Source organism: Tripterygium wilfordii, chromosome 3, assembly GCF_013401445.1.
Source record: "Tripterygium wilfordii isolate XIE 37 chromosome 3, ASM1340144v1, whole genome shotgun sequence".
Lineage (NCBI taxonomy): Eukaryota > Viridiplantae > Streptophyta > Magnoliopsida > Celastrales > Celastraceae > Tripterygium > Tripterygium wilfordii.
The window spans coordinates 8383543-8410788 of NC_052234.1; the positions used below are offsets into that span (position 1 = coordinate 8383543).

The window sequence follows — 27246 nt, forward strand, 5'->3', positions numbered from 1 at the left end:
CCAACGGTAGAAACTGATTCTTTAGGGTTTAATTGTTCAAACCTTAAATTTAGACATTTTTTTAATGAGACATGATGAGCTTAAAATAATTAAATTATAACATTTGAGGACTAAATAAAATAGAATTTTTTGGAAGTTCAAATAAACAGAACTACATATTTTATACAGATACAAACACCATTCTTGGGACAGGCTTCGCTGCGCAATGAGATGTTTTGTCCCTCTCCCTCTCCCTCTCCCTCTCCCTCTCCCTCTCCTGTAACAGACCCTGCACAGTCTCTTCTTTCTTTGGAGCCGAAGAAAGACGGACCATCCTTTCCTGGGACTTCGCACCAAACCCGCCAAATCTACCCATCTCCATTTGCTTTACATTGATTTGATCATCATTTCATTCCCAATCACTTACTCTATTGCGTCTAGTCATGTAGATACTCACTGCACGTATACAAAAAGCCCAGTCTTTAGTTTTTCTAGTCTTCTCTTTTTGCAGGTTCTTGTACAGTGGAATCGTCGTTTTGCTACTCTGTACTGTCGTTTTCCCCCTTTCACCGAATCATACTACATTATTGCACGGTCTTTTGCGTTATAGAGATTATCTTTTTGTGTTTTTTCGTGTTTGGCCCATTTGGGTTCTCTTCTTTTAGCTTTAGGACCATTCTTTGCTGTGTTGTGGTTTTAGCTTGTTCGCTCGACAAAGTCCATGGCTTTCTGGTTCTTCTTTGGTGGGTTTTACGGAGATTTTAGGGGTTTTTCAATTTGATTGTTGTGCTTGAGGGGATTTTATGCTTGGGGTGACCTGGGTGGTTGAATTTCTCGTTGTTGGTTGGGGAGATGAGCGAAGCGAATGGGAAGACGACAGGGTCGTCTTTGGCCATCATTGAGAAGAGAACTCATCGACCTGGTGGTTGTGTTGGTATTCTCTTCCATCTATTCGATTGGAACCGTAGGTTTGTCAAGAAGAAGCTCTTCTCCCGGAGACTACTTCCTCCAGGTAAGTCATTCTATCCGCGTCTCTCTGTTTCTTGCCTTCTATCTGGTTGATAAAATGACGCAAAGAACCTGATTTTTGTTAGTTCGTGCGAAACAAGTTTCAAAGAAGTTTGCAGATGAGAAGATGCCCCAGGCAAAGCTTAAACTGGTGAGCCTTTCTTTGCAACTGTGGATTTTATTTCTAATTTCTCCCTTTTTTTGTGCTTCTCATAATTTATGGTTACTTTTTCTAATATGTAAAGGATATCTCTTTGTGAATTGATAGATTACTGACGAGAATAGTGGGGGTTTTCCACATCTAAAGATAAATGGGAATCATAGTGTTTCTGATACGGGGCAAACCCATGAAATGCGCGATCCAGGTTTGGTTGCTAGGCTTATGGGTCTTGAATCTATCCCAGATATGAAAGGAGATAGACCCAAAAATGTTTCAGAAGCGGGGGGAGAGAAATTTGTTAATAGTCCTGTTGGGTGTGAAAGGGGGGATTTAAGTTTAGACAAGGTAAATGCAAAGCTTGATTTCAGACCTCAAAAGCTTCAGAAAACTGGGCAGTGCCAGAGACAAGCTGTAACTAGATTTGGCGCTGATGCATTGAATATTAAGAGCATTTTGTCACGAAGTAGAAAGCATCATCACCCCAAGCTTGCTCCCCCAGTGAAAAGTCCGAGAACCTCCTCTGCGAGGAATTCATGTAGGGCATCTCGGTTGATTGATGCTGCTACAAGAATTCTGGAACCTGGTTTGCAAGCTACAAATAGAGCAAAATGCACTCTTACTTATTCAAGTTCCATGCATTATCAAGTGAAAGATGATGATGTTTTGATTGAGGAAGCAAGAACTCCGTCACCAGAAATAGCAATCCAATCCAATTGTAATGCGAATGTGGGAACAGGTTTGATGGGTCAGACTTCTTGCAAAAAATGTGGCAATATGCTTGATGTTGTCAATTCAAGATTAAATTTGGAGCATCATCCACTTATTTATCCGCCTCCTGCTCTTAATATAGTCAATGCCTCCTCACTAGAAGTAGGAAGAAGTAAGGCAAGGGTACCTGTGTCCTCTCTTGAGCAGGAAAGAGAAGCAATGTCTCAGAGACCTCGAGACCATCCCATATCACTTGGTGGTCTCAAAAAAAGCAGCATTCAAGCTCAAGATGATCCCACAGAGGAGACGAAGCCACGATGTCAAGAAGGTCAACCTCATTGGAATTTGGCAAGCCATCAGTGCAAGGTTCCAAGAGATGAATCATCTTTTTGTGCCTCCAAGGTCAGGAGTCAAACATTGAATCGGATGCCCTTAGCTAGAGAGAGAATGCCACCAAGGGCTAAATCAAGTAATTTAGGAAGCAGGAGAACGTCAGTGGCTGCCAATGCTGTGACTGAAGCCAAAGATTTTATTTCTTTGAACAGAAGCTTAAGTGGTCGAACCCCACTAAGGATAACCCCTAAGGTGGATACTTCTATGTTTGATGCCAATAAACAATTTAGCAATGTGCAGGATAAATCCTTATCAAATTTGAGAGCCCCAGTGCGGAAAAGGAGGGCGATAAGTGTCAATAGGCAAACTGAAAGTCCTTGTGGCAATTCTGCATTTGGAAAGAAAAGAAACGCCAGGTGTGGTGGTGTGACTGGGAAAGAGATGGGGGTTGATGCTGCCTCCCAGAGTATTACAAGAAGATCAGCTGGTCATTGTGAGCTTGATAGACCCAGTGCCCATAAGGAAAATGATGTTGTGTCTTTTACCTTTAATTCCCCACTGAAATATAAGGCTGGAATTTCCTCTCAACTGAAGCTGAAAAGAGAAGATGAAATTGACATAATTAGGAAGATTACTTGTGAACAGCACAAGGAAATAGTGGATGAAAGTGCGAAACATGTGTCTTTGCAGAAGCAATTGCCATTGAAAGGGGATGCTTTAGGTGCTCTTCTGGAACGGAAGTTGAAGGAATTGACTTGTCAAGAAGAGGAGGAAGTGGTAACTGGGGGTAACCCAGCAAAGAGATCCGCTGCAAGTATTCTTCAGGAGCTAATATATTCTTTAACTGTCGAGCCGCCTATGTCTGAAGATGGTCATATTTTCGATGTTGAAAATGCTTTCCAGGTTGGTCTTCTTTTCCAATTATCTCTCATTTCTTGTCTTAATAACTGGTTCTGCAATTCCTGTGATGTATACTTGAGTATTTGTATGCAATTATGCATATGTGCATAAATTAGTCTGTTTTGTGACTATAATACATCATCTCCAACTTTTCTAAATCAATTTTTTTTGAGTGGAAAAAAATGATTTAGAAAAGTTGGAGATTCTGAATCATTTTAAGTTAGCATGTGTTGACAACAGTGATTCTGATGTTTCCTTCCTTGCCTGCATTTTTCAATTGATATTATATTTTTTTCAGTGATTAATATGTTTGGTTTTGCACAATTTTGTGATTCAACAATAAGTATGGGCTATTGGGTGTAATATTTGCAACAATTTCCATGATGAAAAGCATCCCAATTGACTATTTCCATTGTACTATATGAGCTTATGGCCAGAATTTAGAATATACTTTTTTGATTGCCATGGATTTATAATTATGTATATATATTTTCTTCCACAAGCGAACATGTGGCCAGTGGTAAAGTTGCAAGGGTGCAACCTAGAGGTCACAAGTTCAATTCTTGGAAACCCTTTCCATATATTATGGGGGTAAGGTCTGCATATATCTTGCCTATGCTCGCTCCCGCCCACTGCGAGAGCCTTGTGCAAGGGTGTTGTTTATCCTTTATATTATATCATGGTGGGAATGTTTCAAGTCACATGCTAATCAATATGGTGATCAAGTTGAAGTCTTAACTGAAGTTTCACAGGGGCAAGAAGACAATTTTCTTATAAATAAAGCGGGGATGGAGATTGTGTGTTGTTGGAGTAGATTCTCCAATCAACTTTCAGGTCAAATTTAAATTACGACTCTTATCAGGCCACTCTATGCTGATAGTATGAACTCTTAATTTGTCAATGATATATGAGAGCTGTCATGGGAATTGAGAAATATGTTACGGTACCTGCTAGTGTCAAGGAAGTATGCATTAAGTCCACAAACTTTCGCTTCCAGTGGGAGTTGATTGGCTATGAAGATACTTTCACAGGAAAGAGGGAGGATTGGACTGTCAAGTACCTGGTGAAAAGTGGCAGAATTTCATATTGTTAGAATATTATGTAAATGATGTGAAATGACCCAAACCAATAAGTTAACTTATTGAATGGCAAAGTAATTAATCTTAACATGGTATAGGAGCAAGAGGTCTTGGGTTCAAACCTTATCTTCCGCAATTTAAACCCTCAATTTATTGTTGTCCTAAGTGTGGGTCTTTGTGTGTGTGAGGGAGAGTCCTTAAAATATGATATAAATGATGTGAAATGCCCCAAACCAACAAATTGACTTATTGGGTTGAATGGCAAAGTAACTAATCTTAACGCATATAAACGATGGAATATAAATATGGAACAGAGTAGCAACAGATAATTGGATTGTCTTGGTTGAAGAGGTTTATTAACCTAGTATCAAAGCTTAGATGCTGATGTCATGGTTGTGGACATTGTCTCTAATTCTGCAAGGACATGTTTTGAATTGATTGTCTTTTTTTTAATATATTTACGCTTTTATGCTCATTCTGCGCTCGTTGCAAAATTGGTTTGGAAGTCAAATGTCTTCGTATAGTCTTTTTCTGCAGCTAGGTACCATATGATTATTTATTTTCTTTTAATTCCTTACATGAGTTGTTCTTGAGTAAAGCATACCTCCTTTTAAAATGTCCATTCCTTATGAGAGTAGTTTGTACAGAGCAAAGCAAAGAAAGGAGGGACTTGTATTGGATTTTCAAGTGATGCTGTTCATCTTAGTCCTGGATCTGTTCTAGGAGTTTCATTCTCAACTGACAGCTGCGCTTCCAGCTGCTTAGATAATATCTCAGGTGGGCAGTTTGATTTTTACCCTATTGTACAGGATGCAGAATGGAAGATGTATGTGTGCGCAGATGTGCATGACATGTATCTTTGACTGGATCATTTCATTTGTCTACTGCTTTATGCATTGTGTCCTCCTGTGTTATTCCCTTTTCAACTAACAGTTCTCTTGTCGTTTGAAAACCTCCTCTACTGATCTCAGGACATAGGCTGAACTTTGACTCCATTGACTACCATGAACAGTTGCAACCAACAGAACCTGATCCCGATCTCCTTGATTCAGCAACGTTCTTTAATGAAAGGGCAATTGAAGGACATATGGGTTCCAATATTGCAAATCATGTTTCTGAGATACTAAATAGCATCAATCTCGGGGTTGGATTGACTGGAAAGCAACTTAGTCATGCTAAGGGAGTTATCTTGAATGCTGAACTGTTATTCAGAACTGCAACTCAGCAACACACAAATGGAATAAGAGATTCTTTCTTCGACCCCTTTCTACTTGATGAACTAGAATCTCTCGCTCGTGAGATGTGGACGAACATCAACTGTCTTGTTGGTTTTATAGAGACCAAAGAAGGAAATAATATATTTAGGGGATTCCTTTTCGACTGTGTAATAGAACTATTAGATTCAAAATATTGCAGATACTGTAACTCTGGAGTCGAGGCATTTGCAAGATTGCCATCATATATGAATGCAGAAAAGCTTGTTCAAGATGTTGGAGAAGAGATTCAAAGGTGGGAAAGTCTTGCTGGGATGATTCCAGATAAACTACTAGATTGGGATATGAGTCACTCCTTAGGCAAATGGGTAGATTTTGATATTGAAGCATTTGAAAATGGCGTGGACATAGACCGGGACATACTTCAAATTCTGGTCGAAGAAATTGTGGTAGACTTGTGGGAGTGTAGGGTGACTTCTTTTCAGTGACATATCGACTTCCACACCTTTCTTTCTTTCTTATGTTAGTTGATGCTACATGCTCGAACTTGCTCTGTATGACTATTTGCTGAAATATAATGTTGTACAAATTGATGGGGGGGTGAAGGGTGGAATTTTTTTTTTAAGGATTTTTGGCGGATGTAGTCATGGTTGTACATGATTTTCTTGGATATTTCTTTGTTTCTAAATAGCCAAGGCAGCTTTATATAGGTTTCTGGGTGAAAGTAAGCAGAGGTTTCTGGGTGAAAGTAGGCAGCTATGTGATCGACTAATGGCTTTGTACCAAGATTAATTATTGGCTTGTTAGTTTTTACCTTGAAGTTCTAGTGAAAATATCCTTTTAAACTTGGTTTGTATTTTGATCTATATTTTTACCTTGCGAGAGAGAATTCTGATTGGATCGTCAAGTAATATATATATAAAATTTTTTTTTGGGTTAAACGGAGTTCTTTTTGTAAGAAATAACATTATATAGCAGTATTAACACCCACTTGCAATTCGTGCATCGTATCTCTGATTTCTAAATGCAGATGATGTAGTCTGTAGGGATTGAGAAATGTACCAAGCTACCTGCAGGAAAATAATGGTGAGATAGCAGTAAAATAGATATTTGGAAGCGAAAATGAACTATTTCATGTGGGGAAGACATGACACATTCAAAACAACTATCTGTACAAGACACAATGCTCGAGCACTGATGTTTTCAACCGATATGTGTGAAAGAGTCAAATTGTAGATGGTATCTTTGGGCAATGTTAAAAGGTATCTTTGGGCAATGTTAAAAGATAAATTGCAATTGTGAATAATAGATACATGCGATAAATGCATACTTTAATCTTGCCAATAAAAATTGATAAGATACATGTCTGAGGAGCATATGATAAATGCCAAAACACCCTCTACTCAACAATGCACATGTGGCGGTCAAAAACAACACCGGACTTACTTCGAAGGAATACCTCAGATATAGTTGGACACCTTGAAACATCACCTCGGTATATTACCCACAAAGCTTACTTCGATCAGACCCGAGAAGAAGAGTACTTCACTGTCATACCTCGGTAACATCTAGATACCTTGAAATATTCAGAGCTAACTCGGATAAACTAGAAAGGTCATACATAGTTCAAAAAGGAATAAAACTCTCAAGGAGTAATCCTTCTCCAATTCGAAAACCAAGGGAGGTTGTTTTCTAGTAAAACTAAAACTTTCTCATGTTTTGACTTTTAAGTGTCGGAATGTCTTTCCCGAGTAACACATCTCGGGACCTCTTACCTTATGTTTGCTCTCACTTGCAAAAAAAGCGAAGTCCATCACCAATAGCATCCGAAGGACCTATTTCGACCATTCTGATACGTCAACAAACCAAGCAAGATTTGCCCATCATTAGGTAGGAAGAAATGATGTAGGTGCTTAAAAAGACTATTCGTTTACCCAATATTTTTTTACCTCTAAGGTTCTTATTCAGGTGGGTCCTGATCTGCATTGGATTCCATTTCCATACCAACCTTTTGATATGATTTTGATTCAGTCATGCGTAATGCTTTCTTGATTGGATTCTAGTTGATGGCTTCTAGGTGGGTTTCCCAGAAAAAGGACTTTTGTTGTGGTTTTGACGAAAGTGGTTTGCACCAAGACGTCCTTTTGACGGGTCTACATTTGGAAGTAAATTAGGCTCCTACTTGTGTCACCAATATAAACGTCCTTGAATTTGTCATATGAGTAGTGCACCTTGTCGCCTTTCTCATGCTTTCTTTGTTGTATCATATATACCAATATTTACCTAAGCAAAAGAGACATGCAATATCACCACGTGTAGTAGTCACTCTTCCTCTCAGAAAAAAAGTTAAAATCATTAACAATCATGGTAACAATCGGAGCAGAATTTTATGAAATGGCTTTCAACAGCAATTCATTACACCTGCAGAAGGACAACCTCTCCCTCAGAGATTTTACAATGTCGAATTGAAGACCTGCGTGAAAATATAAAATACAAGAGGCATAACATAGAGGGAGCAAGGGGATACACATACAACGCCTTGAAGTTTCAAGCTCATAGTGATTCCATAATCCATGTATACTCTGTACTTCTTCAAGTATCGGGTTTAAAGGATGTTTCTTTTTCTCCTTGTCTTTAGGCTGAAACATGGGCTCCCGAGTAAGTGAGCATTTGATCCTCAGACAACAATGCATATACTACACTCATCAGAAAGAAATCACACTTTGTGATATTTGTACTTTTGTCCCAGATTGAATCTATTAATTTTTTGATCAAAACCATTGAGAATGAGGGTCCTCACAGCTTCAACCCCTTGTACCAGTGCTCCATCAATCTGTGTCAAGTATCCAACATTACTCAAAGAGTGAAAATTTTTAACATGCAAATGAAAAGAAAATACATTCAAGGGAAGTACAACACAACAAAGCTTGTCTAATGTTAGGCAGGTCATATTCTCAGAAAAGTAAAAAAGAAAGAAAATTGCTAATATGGCAGGCAAGCAAGATGGTGCGAATAAAATTTGGGTGAAAAGCTGTAATGGTTTAATCAGTGATTAAATATGGCAATCAAACAGCTACCTGAACAGCAGTGCATAATGCTAGAGCTCAACTGTCAATGTTTAGAATAAGTACTTTATAAATGCCAGATAAAATTAGTTAGACGCATTTCCCGATAAACATGAGTGAATAATCAACCAGTTACATTAAACAAGATGCACCAAAATAGATATTAATAGAGGAGGTTGAAACAAATTACCTGTTCTCTCTCTACAGAACTAAATTTCTGTAGAAGAAATGCTTTCATGTCCATGGTGCCTGGTGGATTTCCGATACCTGTAAGAAAATGAGGAGAGAATAGCTCTTTTCAGTCAAAAAGCTGAGAAATATTATTCCTAGATTTTTATGAAATACCAACCTATGCACAACCTAGGAAATGCACGCTGACCATCCAAATGGCCCATAACACTCTTTACTCTGTCACAAGAAATCACAGAGCATTTATAAGTATTTGTAAGTTGGTAAACCTTGAATTAGACAAGAATGTGCTGCTCAGGCACAAAAAAATTCCTATGCTCTATCATATCATATCCAGGATTTATGTACGAAAACTTCGATATAATGATCAATAATGTGAACGTGAAACAAAAGAAACTGATAAAGCGCTTGCAAAACGAGATTCATTTGGCACTTATAGCTGAGACAAAAACAAACATAAGTTCAGCAATCACTGTGACAACCAGGAGTAATGTTACGCAGCAACTTGAGCTTAAAATCAGCTATATAAATCAACTATGCTGCTTATATGCCAGGTACATTGTGTCTGAGAAGAATAAATCAAGTGTTGTTCCTGAAGAAGCAATTCCAGGAAGAAATGAGTGGTAAGATTACCCATTGTGATGCCCGTGTCCACCTTTAGGCTGAAGCCTCAAGACACCATTTGGCAAGCTCATTTCATCGTAAATCTAGTAATACAAGTAGAGTCGATGCAGTTAACACTGAATTAATTGTGAGAATGCATTTAAGGTCTAGTTCAAAAGTAGAGGTCTATAAGCACATACCAGCAAAATGTGACGTAGAGGTATTTGATAATGCGCTGCGAGTGGTCCAACCTGATTTCAGCAATCAACCCATCTTAAAAGAACAAGACATTTCACTTTATGAACAAAGAGAAAATTGTAAAGAACAAGCAAATTTTTACTTCATTGACGCACGAGAAGAATCAACGCAGTTTTTGATTGATATATGTTAGACTATATTATTGTAATTTAGTTTCCTAGTTTGTGTGGATTTAGGTTCTTATGGAGTTTCCTTAACTTCTAAGTTTCCTACATCTCTAGGTTTAAATTTTCCTCTATTCCCTTATATAAGGCTCTCTATGTACTATGCAATATATTGAATCGATATTATCAATCTTTTATTTTAACACGGTATCGAGCTAGGCTAGGGTTTGTGTCCTTAGTTTAGAAAAAAATGTTTTTTTGTTGCGCAGCCACTGCCCTTGATGACTTTTAAGGGCGGTGGAAGCACCATCAATACTTTTGTTTCATCCTTTTTGATATGATTATTATGGATCGTGAAAATCTCTCTCAGCCACCTCTCTTGTTTCAAAAGAGTTTGCTACTTATTCGTCTCAGCTGCTGATATGACTCTCGTATGATTGTGATACTGCAGTTCTTGCATGTCATCATATTGTGTCACCTTTCTCAAAGTGAGAAACCCTAACTTTCTAATGACTATCCCCCATATTGCAATCACTTGGCCACTTTCCATTACATTTCACATTAAAGATGACAGCTGCCATCACAAGAAGTGGAAATGCCAGGGGGAGGGGGACTTATGCGAGGGCCCAAATCAGTATGGGTGTTTTTTTTTTTTAAAAAAAAAAAATCTCCGGGTGAAAAGTAAAAATGCTTATGGTACAACAAAAAGAAAGCCAACAACTATGAAAGAATTTGAGAACTAACCGATTCCCCACTGTAATTCATGTATGCCTGAGGTTTCGCCAGTACAATTGGTACCACCCCAATGCAACCTGTACTGATCATATGAAGAATCCATGTAGACGTTAAAAGCAGACAATGAAAGTGAAAGCATAAGAAAGCAGCTTAGTGATAAGTAACCTATTCCAAGTAAAGCCTTTGACTGTATTGTGTTAAGCACTATCCCCTCTGCTTGAGATATTTTATCGATCATTTCAAAACCAACCTAACACATAATATATAGGCAAATTAGTAACTTTTAAATTAAAACAATAACAAAAAAAAGTTTATGCCAGAGATTCCACATATAAAATTATAAGTATGATTACATTGTGCCTGGTTTGGTGGTACTTATTGCCAGGGTTACCCAACCCAACAATCAGCCAAGGAGTGTACTCTACTTCAACTCCATTAGCATCCTTGTTATTAGCCGGTGGCCGTACACAAAGCCTTGGAGAAACAAATTTCCTTCGGTAAAAGTAGGGCCTTCCAGGGCAGGAAATGGAAATGCTAGGGGCAGAGACTGCATAAAACATTGACCTACACACAAAGAACAGGCTATCAATATCTCTTGTCATCAGCTTAAGCGGTAAACCATAATGATTCGTTGGGATGCAGAGGAACTGCGAATGAAAATAAATTTCCCGAAAAATGAATCAAATTCAAATCAACCAAGCTACATAGTTGTATTAGGTACGCCTTGAGAATAATATCTACCGCATAGTGGCCTACCTGATGGAATTAAGGATTCAAAACTCCTTTTACCATCAAAGTTTTCTAAGCAACAACGGAGGCCACAGAGGCAAAAATTTTTGACACACTCCATAAAAATTTCTTCACTAACTTACACAAACAAATTAAAAGAGAATTTGAAACTAAAAAGCTGAGAATGGAAAAAAAAAATTGGGACCACCGCTCTGTTATTGGAGCACTTCAAGGATGAAAGCACTAGAGCATAAGGTAGACACACATAGACGCATTTCACAGAGTAAGAGATAACCCAAAAATATACGTGCAATACAAAGAATTGAAGTATCATTAGTTTGAACAGAGCACAGAAATCATATCATTCGCAGACAGAAAATGGGAGTATAAAAAGGTGAAGAAGGAGTGACCTTTCTGCTTGTTAGGTGATTCAATCCGAAGATGGGAAGCGGAGTTGCAGAGGGAGAGAGATTTAAGAGAGACGAAGGAGCAGAGGTGAGTTTTGATAATCGAACCAGATATTACTCAGAGAGTCAAGGGGATTATGACTGGGCTTTTTGTAAAGGCCTTGGGCTGAATCATCACCTTTACTGTTTGGGCCTAAGATCCAGACTTATCGATCCAATGGACCAACTTTGATTTGAACGATGAATATGAGTCACATGTTGAAACCAATGACCGATCGGTTTTCGTAACAATGAGGTTATAACCGACCATTCCATTTTGGTCGATTTTTCGGTTATTATATCAATTTAGAAAGAAATTTAGAATAAGTAGATCCATAAAAAATCCGCAATCAAGACCTGAATCAGACTATTGAAATTGCAACATTCTATTAAATATCACATTCCCGTATTAATATCAAATAATTAATGGTCCAAATTGCAGAGTTATGTATCTAATTATATATATACACATATATAATATTAATATATACTTATTATCTAAATATATTAATATAAATCTCAAAGTTCGTGTCTATTAAGTCATAAGTAGTAAACTAAATACTAATGACTAATCATTATATACTATAAAGAAATTTTCTTATGCGCACCTAAATTGCGCACTTAAAATACACATCACTTTTTAACGGTATGGATGAGTGAAATGTAAGTGGGGCCCATTGCTTTGGATCCCGCATGTTTCAAATCAATGGTGAAAACATGGATACGTATTTTAAGTGCGCATACTATATATTGTATATAAATATATATAAATGAAAAACTAATGACTAATCATTATATACTATATAGTATATATAAATATATATTATAATATTTATTATGACTGTCGGTCGATTTTAACCGATCGATTTTATAAAAATATTCAAAATCGATCAATTATTTCGGTTTTTTATTTAAAAAAACCAATCGATCGGTTTTTAAAAAAGAAAAATAGTTAAACCGACTACGGTCGATTGGGTTTTCTCAAGTTTTTTTGACAACCCTAGTCACATGTGAAAGAAATTGTGTTAAGGAGGAAATCATAGAGTGATGGTGTAAATATTTGTCCATATTTTTGCATAGATGATAACTTTTACATTCACAATTCTCTTTATACAATATACATTCATCAAAGTCTTTTTTATACAGGAGTCTTACAAATCCCACTATTTTTTGTCTCATCGATCTCAAATTTTAAAATGTACGCACACTATTTCATATGGATCATATGGAGCATGCGAGACCCACAATTTTCATATGAATCATGTACGTCTATCTCAACATTTGAGATGACTAGAAGTCTAGAACAAATATTGAGATTATAAAACCTCATTTGAAACCCTATGCAGAATTGGAAAAATGCACACAAGACCCAATGGGCCAATAAGCCTAAAAATATTCACATAGTAGGCCCAAGACTAAGATGCAGATTTAAGCCCAATTCGTCAAGTCCATGTCCTCCATCACCATCTCCCATGCTTGTATTCATTTCCGAATCCGAAGCAGCATATACACGCCTGACGGGCCCAGAGGACGGCCCATAAGGATACGAAACGTAAACCCACGAAGGAGACTGAGGCGGATGCTGCGGCAGCGGAACCACCGGCAGAGAGAGAAGGTGCGGTGGCCGGGAGAACGCCGAATGAACGTGTGAAGTTAACAACCCACGATTGGCTTGCATTTGAGCGGCCCGCTTCAGAATCAACCGCTCCTTCTTGTGCGCGTTCTGGTGGCCACCAAGTGCTTGTGAATTTGCGAACTCGCGGCAGCAGTACTGGCACTCGTATTTCCGGCCATCACCGGATTGAAAACCATTAATCCCCGAAAACCCAGAAGAAGATTTCTCTGTATGTCCATTGTTGCCTTCTGAAATGTTGAATCCAAAGAGCTTTAGAGCAGGACTACTGGTTGTCGTGGAGTTGGGCTTTGTTTGGCAACCTATATCTGCCATGATTGAAGACAATCTAGAGCGAGAATAGTTTGAGAGTTGGAGGTGAGCCTGAATGGAGAGTACGTGAGGTATATATATATATGAGAAGTATAGGTTGCATTATTGGAGAGAGTAAGAACTAGAGAGGGAGTTGGTTGTGGAAAATTGGAAGGTGGAGAGACTATGAAGTATCAAGAAAAGCTTAAGAGGAAGAAAGGTTTGGGATCATATACTTTTTAGTAGAAAACATTCTCGGTAGTGCTACAATCTAGTACATGTATACCTACAATGCTAGCTAGGAGAGACAAGTTTGCGTGATTGACGATGAAATCAAATGCTTTAATTATTTATAGGTTAAAAGATGTCTTGAAGATCTTACTAACTACCAGGATTCGGTTCCAATAGAGTGTTTCTTTCTCTATCAATCTATTCAATTGATTGAAAAAAGCTTAATTATTGGAAGAGTTAACTAGATTAAAATATGAGTAATCATTTTTAGTACTGTTTCAACTCCCAAACCAAATAAATTTAGTGGCAAGTTATTACAAAAGAAAATTGACTAGTAGGATTGAAATTCTATGTTGTTAGAACTGTGCAAAATTTGACCGAGAGACTCGTTTCGACATGTTTGACAAGACTAGTGGCTTTGTCACTAAGCCCATCCTATTTTTGCCAAATATTTAGGGTCTCAAATGGATGTTTTAATGTTTTATGAGGGATATTTTTGTTTTTTTTTTTAGTTTTTCATTAATTTAGGATTGTACCTGACACTAATTATCATTATCTTTAATTTTAAAGAAATATATTGAAAGCCTGAGAGTTTCTCTCAAATATGAAGGATTCCAGTGTTCATTTTCTTGATTAAATATTGATTTAATCTTTGTTCTTTTTTTTTTCCCGCCTACGTCAAATATAGAGCCCTGAGATCGCCCTGATTGGTTAAGCACATCCTATTCATGTTTTCCCATCAAGACTCAATCTTCTGTAGATGCAAGCTAGCCTATACACAAGATATTCTAAATATTTGCCTCAAATGTGTGATTTGTGAGTTAATACGTAGAACCAACGATTTTATACAGTGAAAAGATAATAGTTTGTAAATCTCCAATACAAAAGAAACACATGTATATATATATATATATATATATATATATATATAATGTTCTTCTAGAAACAGTACATGTAAACTAAGAGTTATATATAAAGTTGTTGGGAACAGGTTCAAAGAGTCGCACCTTACTCATCATCAGCTGGAACTTGTCATACCTTCAAAGAGCTCTACATCAAGTAGGACCCATATCCAAACTAGATTTGGACTATAAGCTTATAAGCATGATTAAGGTCACAAGTTTAAAAAAAACATTAGGTTAACTGGTTAAGGAATTATTGACTGGTAATAAAAAAAAAAATGTATATATATTTTTTTCCTTCTTTTTTTTATAATAAATTAGAAACTTCAAGTATGTACAATATGAATTTAATATATGGGAACACATGGATTTATTAATTTCTACATACATGTACCTAAGAAGACACAACATGTTCAATTTTTCTCGCAACATTTGTCTCCTAACAAGTGGAAAACATGCACTAGCTAGTGGAGACAACCTTGTATTAGACACTATGCATATAAATGTCAAATTTCTAAGATGTCCATGTCACCAACCATGACCCATCATGAACAAGTTTTTGTTTGTGTTGAAGGCTTTGTACTATTTATACGTTTTTGCTGTATATATACATACATACATGTCATCTGAATGATGCAATATAGTTATAGTGTTTCTTTTAATAGAAAATCTCTTTCGGTCGCATTCTTTGAATCGGCTAAGTGGCTTTGTTGTGCTCAAATGTATACCAATGAATTGAATTGGCATCGTCCATTAAGACTTAATTACTGGATACAATTAGAGAGAGAGAGTAAATTTGTATTGGACCATTTAATATAATTTAAGGGTTGTTTAGCCCATACGTGTAGGACTAGGATTTAGTCCCTATATCTATATGTGAGTTCTTAAGAATTGAAACTCCCTCACCTAATAATGAAATACTGGTCCATATGCAGGGTACAGTTAATGCATGCATGTATGAGTTCCAATTGATTCAAGTTCTAACCTACTTCATTTAGTTGGTAATGTTTGGGTGGTGGGTTTGGACTTTTAATGTACTTGTGGGATGACTAATTACAATTTTTTTTTACCCTATATGTAACTAAAAAATGACCGTGACTGAGAGAGAACCGCATTGTTCTCGACCGACCCAAAAACACCAAAGGCAACAAACTAGTTTCGTTTCACTTTCACATTATCACATCACCAATTTTCCAAAAGAAAAGGGACACATCACATGTTTTTTTTTTTTAAAGGTCATGGACCGGATTGTATTCATTTACCCAAATGATAAGAGAATTTGAGGCCTAAGACACTCTTGTCATGGATTACAGGAGAACTAGAAAAAAAAAAAGCAACAATCATTGCCAAACACTCCCGGATAATATCGTATTACACTAGACATCTCCAGATAACCACCGAACGACACCGCACTTCACCAGACTACATTGGGTTACATAGGCTGAAAAAAAAATATCAAACAAACAACACCGTAATTCTAGATCAAGGATTTTGGCTTCCCCCTTAACAAGAGATGTTGATCTTCCTCAGATTTGGGAGTCTCATCACTATGAACCAAACATATGTCACCTAAACACATAAGAAACGCTGATGAGACTCCCAAATCTGAGGAAGATCTAGAGCTGGAGAGAAGAAATCTTGAAACAAACCCTTATTCGAACGTAAAACATTAAAAAAAATTGCATAAGAAAGGAGAACCAAAATAGTAGCAAGGGAGGAGGAAATGGAGAAGAAGAAGCTCCACCTCCTCCCAATATGAACAGATGGAAACAAAACTCATGAATCTTTTATATATACTACAAATAGTGGAAGTTGCGGACATTAATGGTTGGTGTGAAAGATTGAAGGTGGAGCAGCAATGGCGGTGTGGAAGGGCTCCCATTGATGTGGAAATTAGGGGCTTGAAGAGGAGAATATTCTTTGGTAGATTCAAAGACATGAAAGAGTGACCAAATTGTGAAGGAAAAAATGCGTGTGAAACGAATTTTTGGTAATGGGTCTCAATCTTGTCATACGTTGAAGGTTTGAAATTGTGGTGGTTTTGAAGGTTGAAGATTTGAATTAGTGTGGAAGGATTGAAAATTAGCAGAGAAGACCCGGCCCCATCCAATCTGATGTCAAAAATTATCTTCAGGTCTTTCGACTATTTTTCTAGCTAGGACAGTTGCAAAATATTATGCAAAGAATATATATATGATAATGAGACATTGAATCCTAATTTCTAGGTTTTATGGCCCACGAGAAGAATAAATATCTCTCACTCTCTACCATTGCATGCATGGCATCAGAAAACGCGTTCACATATTCAAAAAATCCCATTACTTTCCAGAGTACTTGAGAAACTGAGAGAGACAGAAGAGATGTGGAAGAACCGCATAGTTACAGCAGAGTGGCTCGTTTGCTTGGTCGTCGAACAACAAAGCCAAAGAAGAAAGACTATCATGGGTCTGAGTCTAACGTAATCCTCAAATCTTATCCACCAATAACTCTTGATTCAGTATGAGATGGGCCAAAACACATATGTTTTAAAAGATTGATCAATTCAATTAAATTTCCACTCTAATAGACATGCGCGCCTGAGATGTGGTTGGTTTTAAGCTAAATTGTTTATGTTTACTTAGAATTTGTTTATCGATAGTATTATTTCAAATAATTGTAAGTTATTGTGAATAGCTCTCAAATTGTTTATGTTTATTTAGGAGTTGTTTATCGATAATATTATTTCGAGGCCCCCACAAAATCTTTTTGATAGATCCAAGTGATATTGTTTTAATGTTAGTCCACTCCAATATTATGTTCTGGCTCCGGCTCTAATGGCTACGCATATGATGGTAATGGGGAATGCATGGTTATGTATGTCATTGTCTGGTCTATATGGCTGGAGAGAATTAATGATGTAAATTTAGGGGCAAAACAGTAGATTGGAACAATTCATACACCTTATTTTTGTGAGAGTAAATTCCCAAGTATTTAACTCTAGCGTTTCCCTTCAAGGATCAAAGTGATGATGGAGATCAAAACTCAATATGCATAACAGATTACGTTTGACTCCCTTCTTTAGCAAGTATATCAGCAACCTCATTGCCCTCCCTTAGTACATGCTGCATAATCAAGCCTTGGAGCTAGGACTTAAAATTCTGAATTGGCGAATCGCATTGCTTGCAGTCTTGCTCCATCTGCCATGGAATTGAAGTTGGATATGTCAACTCACAGCCTTAGAGTGTGTTTGGATTGAAGGATTTGGAGAGGAGAACAGAAAGGAAAAGGTAGGGGAGAGAGGGAAAGAGAAAAGAATGAATAATATTTTTCCCTCTCATGTTTGGATAGATAATAAAGTAATGAAATAAAATTGGTTTAATTTATTAATTTCCTTTAAATACATCCCCTTAATTTTTTTTCTAAACTATCCAAACAATGAGATTGGAAGGAAACTTCATTTTCCTTTCCCCAAATCTCTCAATCCGAACACACTCTTAAGGGTTTGCTTCTTGTTGTTGAGGCGTTTGACCACCGCTTTATGCACGAAGATGCTGGGTATAAATTGTTGCTGTTGTTGGGGAAGCTTGGTATACAATTGCTATCATCTAGTATCTTAGGTGCATTTGGTATATAGTATAGTTGACAGAGCATACGCTATTGATTTATGCTAGAGTATGTATCATAAAATATGCTATTTAGGTGTTTGGTGAAAGTAAATCTAAACATAAAAGTATATTTTATCAATTTACCAATAAGGACATTATATTGTTTCCATATAATTCTTATTACATATTTAATTGATTATATTGTTTACATTACATTATATTCTATTAAAAATTGAAAATTGGGCCAAAGGCCCAAAACTGGCCGAAAACAATAGAGATTTTTTTTTCCCCTAAAAGAACAAATAAAATACAGAAAATTTTGATGTTTTGTGATGCTGATGAGTATCCCACATTGAAAAAATAGGGCTACCAACTCTAGTTTAAAAGGATCCAAGGCACCCTCACCTGGTAAGCCGGTTTTCTGGGTTGTAATTCTATCTTGGGCCTTATGGGCCGGTTTGGGTATTCATCATTGGTGCTTTCATTGAGAGAGTCGCGTTTGCGGAAAGGGCTGCCGTCCGGGAAAGGGCTACCGTCTGAAGGGCGAGTGGAGCCGCCAGACGAGCGTAGCCGCCGTGGACGTCAGCTGTCCAAGGGGGGTGGTGATGTAAACATCGTTCGTGAATCCCACATCGGTGGATTCAGGTTCCAAGTTGCAGTATATAAGTGGGCCAAACCTAACATTGGATAACCGGTTTTCTAGTGGCTAGTTAGGGTCGCTTGTTGCTGGGCTTGGGCCTGGATTTACATCAGTTGGTATCGAAGCAAGGTTCGTTCAGTGCTGCGCAATGCCACCACGAAAACGTACTGGAAAGGAAGCAGATGTGGAGGAGATCCTCAGTCAAGAGAATGTCACACGCCTTAGTGAATAGGTGGCTATATTAACTCAACAAATGGCAGGCATTACTAATGTGTTGCAGGATATGAGGTTGGCGCAACACTCATCTGGTATAGAAGAGGTATTGTCGGATGATTCTGAAGAGGAGCTCAGTAACCCATTCGCGACTGCAAGACAGGAGGGAACCCACAGAGAACAACATCGTGGGGTGACTGGTGGCAGATGGGAGGCAGGGTTACGTGTGGACATACCAGAATTTGCAGGGGGACTGGGAGCGGAGGAATTTCTGGACTGGGTGTATGCGGTGGAAGAAGTCCTTGAGTTCAAGGAAGTACCCTCACATAAGCGGGTCTCACTGGTTGCTACTAGACTTCGGGGCCGAGCGATGGCATGGTGGCAGCAATTCAAATTGAACCGGACTCGGCAAGGTAAAACAAAGGTGGATTCATGGGATAAAATGAAGATGTATATGAAAGTCGCGTTCTTACCACATAACTACGTTCGTACGTTGTATCAACAACTACAGAACTTGCGAATGGGTGCGCGTAGTGTGGACGATTACACAACGGAGTTCTACCAACTAGTCGCGAGGAATGATCTGTCAGAGACAGAGGATCAGTTGGCGTCCCGTTATATTGGGGGACTGCGCGTGCAATATCAAGACGTTTTGAATATGTTCGATTTGTTCACGGTAGCTGAAGCCCATCAGCGAGCAAAGCATTTAGAGAGTCGACTGAATCGAAAGGGGGTGGATACTTTTTGGAGTGGCGGTAATGTCGGGCGAAGCATAGGAAATGGTTCTGCTAGTAAACCTGAAACAGACATGTCATTGAAACCTTCCATATTTCCTCCCCTGAGTCGAGTGCCTAGTGCTGGTATGAAATGTTTTAAATGTGGGGAACAAGGGCATAAAGCAGTGGACTGTCGCAAAGGAGATCGCGGTGGAAAGGCATTATTAGTTGAGATTGAGGATGACTACCAGAATGAGTTCGAAAAAAATGATGAAAATGAATCTGAGGAGGGCGTTGTTCTAACTGAGGAGTTTGTGCAGGGTGATCAAGGGCCATCTCTGGTCGTTAGAAGGTCATGCTACACTCCACGAGCATCTACTGAGGAGTCCTGGTTACGTAGTGCCGTTTTCCAGTCCACTTGCACCATCGGTGGTCGTGTTTGTCGTTTTATTATCGACTCGGGCAGCTGCGAAAATGTGGTCGCTACGGAAGTTATAACGAAACTTAAATTGACAACAGAAGAGCATCCTAAACCTTATAAACTAGCTTGGATTAAAAGAGGGGTTGAGGTCCGGGTGTCAAGACGTTGTTTGGTTTCTTTCTCGGTGGGGTTGCGGTATCGTGATCAAATTTGGTGTGATGTAGTTGAGATGGACGCTTGTCATTTATTGTTGGGACGGCCTTGGCAATTCGATCGGCATGTGATACACGATGGCCAGCGCAACACCTATAGTTTTATCTTTGAATCTACAAAAATTGTCCTGTTACCTAGTCCTGAGCACAGTCCCAAGGATGCTAGTCCAACGGGAAGTCCTAAGTTGCTCTCTGTGAGCTGTTTTGAAGAAGCAATGGTTGAGTCTGATGTTGTTTATATGCTAGTGGTTAAAGAGGCTACCATGAACTCCTACATACCAGAAAAGGTCCGCAATTTATTAAGGGAGTTTGAGGATGTTTTCCCTGAACATTTACCTGCGGGTCTACCTCCGTTACGTGACATTCAGCATCGCATTGACTTGGTCCCTGGGAGTGTACTTCTCAATCGTCCCCACTATCGAATGAGTCCTAAAGAACACGAAGAGCTTCGGCGACAAGTGGAAAACCTCTTAGCTAAGGGTTATATTCGGGAAAACCTTAGCCCGTGCTCAGTGCCAGCGTTGTTGACGCCCAAGAAGGATTGTTCTTGGCGTATGTGTGTTGATAGTCGGGCGATCAACAAGATTACGACCCGGCATCGCTTCCCCATTCCTCGGTTAGATGATCTATTGGATCAACTCACGGGTGCCGCGGTCTTCAGTAAGTTGGACCTCAAAAGCGGTTATCATCAGATTCGCATTCACCCCGGTGACGAGTGGAAGACTGCCTTTAAAACTCGTGAAGGACTTTATGAATGGCTTGTCATGCCATTTGGCTTGTCGAATGCCCCGAGTACCTTTATGAGGTTCATGAATCAAATCCTCCGTCCTTTTATTGGCAAGTTTGTCGTCGTTTATTTCGATGATATCCTCATTTATAGTGCGGATGCTCATGCTCATCTTCATCACCTTAGAGATGTTCTACTGGTTTTGCGCCGAGAGAGATTATTTGGTGGTATTCAAAAGTGCTCTTTTATGGAAGCAAAGATATTGTTCTTGGGGTATAATATATCTGTTGATGGTATTGCAGTGGATGAGACAAAGGTGGAGGCCATCCGAGAGTGGCCCGTGCCCCGGACTTTGTCGGAGGTACGTAGTTTTCATGGTCCGGCTTCTTTTTATCGTCGGTTTATTGCCAATTTCAGTTCTATTATGGCTCCTATTACTGACTGTATTAAAGGCCAACGCTTCTTATGGACTGCTGCTGCGACCTTAGCTTTCAAAAGAATTAAACGTGTTCTTACCAGTGCACCTCTTCTCGCCTTGCCGAACTTTTCTCAACCCTTTGAACTCCATTGTGATGCATCCAAGATAGGGATAGGAGCTGTGTTGAGCCAGCATGGTAAGCCGGTTGCCTTTTTCAGTGAAAAGTTGTCCGGCGCCAAGTTCAACTATAGTGTTTATGACATTGAGTTTTATTCCATCGTTCGTGCCTTACGCCACTGGTATTGCTACCTTATACATGATGAATTTGTGTTGTATTCGGATCATGAGGCTCTCAAACACATCAACAGCCAGTCCAAACTCTCCTCTCGTCATGCCACGTGGGCTACATATCTCCAACGGTTCACTTTCACAGTTAAACATAAGGCTGGTTGTTTAAACAGAGCAGCGGATGCACTGAGCCACCGTGCTTCTTTTCTGTCCGTTATGCAGACCCAAGTGGTGGGTTTTGGTTATATCATATCTTTGTATCCTACTGATCCCTACTTTGGTCCTATCTTGGATATCATTTCAGCGAGGGAGCCATCTGAATTTCACCTCCATGATAGCTATCTATTCCGTGGAACTCAACTGTGCGGTAGCTCTCTTATTTTTGGCCCACTATGCGGCGTGAAATTTACCGCTTTGTTGATGGTTGCCATATTTGTCAAATCTCCAAGGGTACGTCTACTAATTCGGGCTTGTATATGCCTCTCCCCATTCCTTCTCAGCCATGGACGGATGTTAGTATGGATTTTGTTTTGGGCCTCCCGCGCACCCAACGCGGCTTTGATGCTATTTATGTGGTCGTTGACCGTTTTTCGAAGATGGCCCATTTTATTCCGTGTAAGAAAACTACAGATGCTAGTCGTGTCGCTGACTTATATTTTCACGATGTGTATTGCCTCCATGGTCTTCCTCTATCTATTGTTTCTGATCGGGACACTCGGTTTTTATCTCATTTTTGGCGGAGCTTATGGAAGCTTACCCACACCGAGCTTAAATTCAGCAGTGCCTACCACCCTCAAACGGATGGGCAGACTGAAGTCATCAATCGCTCTCTGGGAAATTTATTGCGCAGTTTTGTGGGTGATCACCTCAAGTCATGGGACCACTGTTTGTGCCAAGCTGAATTTGCTTTGAATTCTACTGTTAGCCGCAGCACTGGTTTTAGTCCCTTTCATATTGTCTATGGGCTCTTGCCACGCACTCCATTGGACCTTGCTCCTACTCCTGACCTGCAACGGATGCATGGTACGGCCACTGATTTTGTTCGCAACCTACAGTAGCTGCACCATACTGCCCAGCAGCGACTCATCGACTCAAATTCCAAATACAAGCATGCCGCGGACGCGAAACGTCGGCATCTTGAGTTTGATGTTGGAGATTTTGTGTGGGCTGTTCTTACGAAGGATCGTTTCTCCCTTGGCGACTATAATAAGCTCTCCTCCAGGAAGCTGGGACCCCTGGAAATCGTGGCCAAAATCAACCCCAACGCCTATCAATTGAAGCTCCCCAGTCATATCCGCACTAGTGATGTATTTAATGTCAAACACCTTATTCCTTATGTAGGTGACCTCTTAGATGATGAACTCAGTGATTCGAGGACGAATTTTTCCTCACGTGGCGGGAATGATGCAGATCATGTAGCTGTCCTGTTCATGGAGAAGCATGAGCGTTGGAAGATTTAAACTTATTCTTAGTTTGTCTTTAAGCTTTTGCCTTGGGCTTTTGTTGGTTGTTTATGTTTCTGTTTTGGACCTATCTTCAAGTTGGGCCTTTTCCCTTGTCTAAGCCCATTGTGTTAGGGTTTTCCTTTGTTGTTGTTCATGTTTGTTGGGGGGAAGGAATTGAAGAAGAGAAAGTATTCTCAGCCGTTTTTTCTCTCTAACCTTGGTATTCTTTCAGAATCAACAAGGCTTACATCTGTATTTACCTCACTAATCCGTGGTATTCAGCTTGAATCAACAGGGTTTAGGGTCGTATCTACATCAGTTGTAATGATGTAAACATCGTTCGTGAATCCCACATCGGTGGATTCAGGTTCCAAGTTGCAGTATATAAGTGGGCCAAACCTAACATTGGATAACTGGTTTTCTAGTGGCTAGTTAGGGTCGCTTGTTGCTGGGCTTGGGCCTGGATTTACATCAGAGCAGGTTTCAAAAACATGTGTCAGCCGGGGCCCAAAGAGGTAGCAGCAGCGTGTCGTAGAGGGTGTGAATGATGTAAACATCATTCGTGAATCCCACATCGGTGGATTCAGGTTCCAAGTTGCAGTATATAAGTGGGCCAAACCTAACATTGGATAACCGGTTTTCTAGTGGCTAGTTAGGGTCGATTGTTGCTGGGCTTGGGCCTGGATTTACATCAGGTGGTTTGATGAGTATCCCACATCGAAAAAATAGGGCTACCAACTCTAGTTTAAAAGGATCCAAAGCACCCTCACCTGGTAAGCCGGTTTTCTGGGTTGTAGTTCTACCTTGGGCCTTATGGGCCGGTTTGGGTATTCATCCGATGCCTATCGGATCTACGACCGACACCTTTCGAGAACTTTTTTCGATGAGTCAAGTTCTTATCTTTTCATTTGTGGTGGAGAGATGAAAATTCTGGGTGTTGTGGCTCTAAATTAAATGTCTTGTGGAAGACAGAGATGCGAAGGAATACTCTCAAAGGAGATCCGTTGAGTGCTACTAATTAATGGCAAGTATTTGAGCTTTGCTTTCGAATGAGGCTCGGGGGAAGCTACCGCTTATACGACAACTAGCTCTGCTAACAAGGAGGTAACTGGTCCATCAATTTCGCTAATGCCTACAACCTCAGGAGTACCAGTGCCATTATTCTTTTAATCTTATGGGGGAATCGACACTCGTGAAGATGGAAACTGGACTGCTCAAGTTGTCTACTGTCTTTGTTTTGTTTCAAATTTGCATATATTCTGTTGGACAATATGAGTATAAATAAAATAGTTCCTATATAAGATCAAGAACAACAACTAAAAACAACTAGAATTAAACTATATATATATACCCTGCATGGCAAGAGGTAGAGCGATTGAAGTAATTCTTATTTGGGTGATTAGGTCGTCAAGATCACACTAGTGTCCCTGTCCATCTGGCGGACTCTTAAGGGAGCACACAGAGGAAAATATGGTGCTTATTGTTCTATGTGGTTGTGTGGTCTATTTGGAAGGCAAGAAATGAGCTGATTTTTGAAGGAAAGGATGTCAATTGGCTGGATATATATCATTTAATTTTTGTTCGATTGAAATACTGGGCTACTTACATAGTGCCTCATTTCCCTTATCAAAGTTTTCAGCTGGCTCAGTCCCCGGAGTGTATAAAATTCTGGACAAATACAAGGTCTAAAAGACCATCCACAGCACTGATGTGGAATCCCCCAAGCCAGGGCTGGTTAAAATGGAATGTAGATGGATCCTCATTGGGTAAGCCGGGAAGGTCAGGGATTGGTGGTGTGCTGAGAAGTGAGTATGGCTCGATAATATGCTTTTTCTCTTGCCACATTGGAATTTGCGAATCAAATGAAGCAGAGTTGAGAGCTATTAGAAAAGCTCTGGAGTTATCTACATTGTCGGTTTTGCCCTCACATGTAGGGATCATTCTGGAAACAGACTCTCAAAATGCTTTCAAATGGGTCTCAAAAAATGGAGTCACACCTTGGCGACTTGAACAATCAATGAACGCAATCAGCATTGCAAAATTGCAGTTGAAAAATTTCCAGGTACATCATATTCGGCGAGAAAGAAATGCTATGGCTGATCTGCTAGCAAGAGAAGGAGTCAGGCGCTCATCTGATTATGTGAGATGGTTCTAAAAACACTGGGGATTGGGGGGGTGTGTGTTATCTCTTTCTCTGTGTGTTCTGATCAATACGTTGGGTGTATTTTGGGGTTACAAACACTGGGTGCGTGTGTTTTGTGGGTTAAACACTGTGTGTCTGGGGATATGTGTTGTTGGGTGAGTGTGTCTTCTGGTCTAAACACTGGGTATGTGTATTTGTGTTGTTCTAAACACTTTTTTTTTTTTTTTTTTTTGTGTCTTCCCCTTTTGGTTTCTTTTTTTTCTGTGTCTTTCTATGTGCTCTTGATGCTAGCACAGTTGGTCCTCTCTCATTTGTTTAGGATCACAACCAGGTGGTACCAGTACATGCTGTCATCAGATGGCAAGGTGATTATAAGCACAATCGCATGGACGCATCATACATCAGATACATGGCAAAGTCCCAGAACTAGACCACTGGGGCTGAAAATATAAATTGGAAGATATCTTGAGTTCATGTTTTCTGCTTTAAAATATTTATGGACATCAAGTGGATGCTTATCTAGTTTGTAATTTTTTGTTTTGGTTCTTGCATATTCTCAGGCCATCTGTTTTCGATGCCCTGTTTTATTTTCTTGTACTGTTTTAGTTGCTTGAATATATTGTTGCTTTATCAAAAAAAAAATAAAAATCTGGCGGACTCTTATGACCATCACCAACGCCAGTCATATTACGACGGTATTCGCCACCATCTTCTTCTTCTACTTCGGTCTCAACAACAATATTATTGCCTTCCTCCATAATCGGCTCAGAATTAACCATGGCAGATCTCAAGGCTCCATGCACGCTCACTGCTTTTTTTGGCTTTGCGAATCCATCGCGAGCGGATTCACAAATCGGTGACATGAATAATATTGACGCAGCAATAATAATGAGCAGGACAGATTGCTCCATGGTGGTAAGAAATTATATTAAGAGCTAAAACACACAAATTCTTTGATGTAAATACCTGCTTAATTCTTCTTTCCTTGTTTCGAACAATATGTGATCGCTAATGGTTAATCAAGGACATACATATATATACACATCTTTGTCCAGCAAAAAAGGGTTTAGTAGCTAGGATAAACTTGTTGACAATTAACCATTAATTAATTGAGCAGATTCTAGTCAAGATAAAAAAAAATTACAATAATAATAAAAAGAAAAGACTAGCCACGATGAATGTGACCTCCTTGGAATCTTGAATGCATGCTAAGAGACTAGTTGCAGGTATTGAAAAGTCGTAAGCGAAACTTTCAAGTTTGACTTGTACGGAGACTTGATACTACGGTTTATTTGGGTTGCCATATTGACGGGGATGCAACTTGAATGTTTTAATAAATTAGTGGTGAACTAAAACAATGAGCTCTTGGCCTAATGGTGTTCATTCAAATTAATAATTTAGAAGCAAAACTAAGCAAGCAAATTTGGTAATTTGAGTCAAGAGAGAAAATATTAGGGCATCTAATTTCATCATCACCAATCCTACTCTATTCCATTGGCGTACTAATTCCAATTATCATCCATGTTGACAGTCGATTTCCCTAACCTATTCAATACTCCATTCTTAATTATATCAAAAGTACTTTTATTAGGAATTCCTATTATTCCTAACATTTGAACTCGACTAGCGAAAATTCATTAAATTCTATGGACAATCATGTATCAACCACATAGACCATGCCCCTATCTTCCTATGGTTCATGCAACCTATGGTATCTATTGTCATAAGCATAAATCTAAACATCTCATCTTGGTCTTTGTTCAGAACATCAAATCGTTCAAATATTGATTAAGTATTTGAAAGCATAAACAAATGCACCAAGAGATACTCAAATATGAAATAATAATTATAAATTAGCATAATCAAATTTGT

At 39.0% G+C, this 27246-nt stretch overlaps 3 protein-coding genes across 4 annotated transcripts; 1 reads left to right on the top strand and 2 right to left on the bottom strand.

Annotated features, from left to right (window-relative positions):
• Positions 1-236: 236 nt before the first annotated feature.
• On the top strand, positions 237-5981 carry LOC119984735. 2 transcript variants are annotated; one of them, XM_038828825.1, is made up of 5 exons: positions 237-991; positions 1074-1138; positions 1256-3091; positions 4806-4944; positions 5139-5981. In XM_038828825.1, the coding sequence occupies exons 1-5, from the start codon at positions 832-834 to the stop codon at positions 5867-5869; spliced, it is 2931 nt and encodes a 976-aa protein (XP_038684753.1). In that variant the 5' UTR covers positions 237-831; the 3' UTR covers positions 5870-5981. The 2 variants fall into 2 exon arrangements, with proteins under 2 accessions (XP_038684753.1, XP_038684759.1); XM_038828831.1 differs by having other exon boundaries at positions 4815-4944.
• Positions 5982-7746: 1765 nt separating this feature from the next.
• LOC119988629 (chloroplastic group IIB intron splicing facilitator CRS2-B, chloroplastic) lies at positions 7747-11579 on the bottom strand. Its single transcript, XM_038833738.1, has 9 exons — positions 11475-11579; positions 10689-10899; positions 10501-10585; positions 10345-10412; positions 9439-9489; positions 9269-9342; positions 8796-8854; positions 8637-8713; positions 7747-8214 (listed from the first exon to the last, which is right to left on the bottom strand). Exons 2-9 carry the CDS (start codon positions 10893-10895, stop codon positions 8098-8100), a joined length of 738 nt encoding a protein of 245 aa, XP_038689666.1. The 5' UTR covers positions 10896-10899; positions 11475-11579; the 3' UTR covers positions 7747-8097.
• A 1053-nt stretch (positions 11580-12632) lies between these two features.
• Positions 12633-13700, bottom strand: LOC119988636 (zinc finger protein 6-like). The gene has a single exon (XM_038833751.1). The coding sequence runs from the start codon at positions 13456-13458 to the stop codon at positions 12907-12909; it is 552 nt and encodes a 183-aa protein (XP_038689679.1). The 5' UTR covers positions 13459-13700; the 3' UTR covers positions 12633-12906.
• Between the last annotated feature and the right edge of the window lie 13546 nt (positions 13701-27246).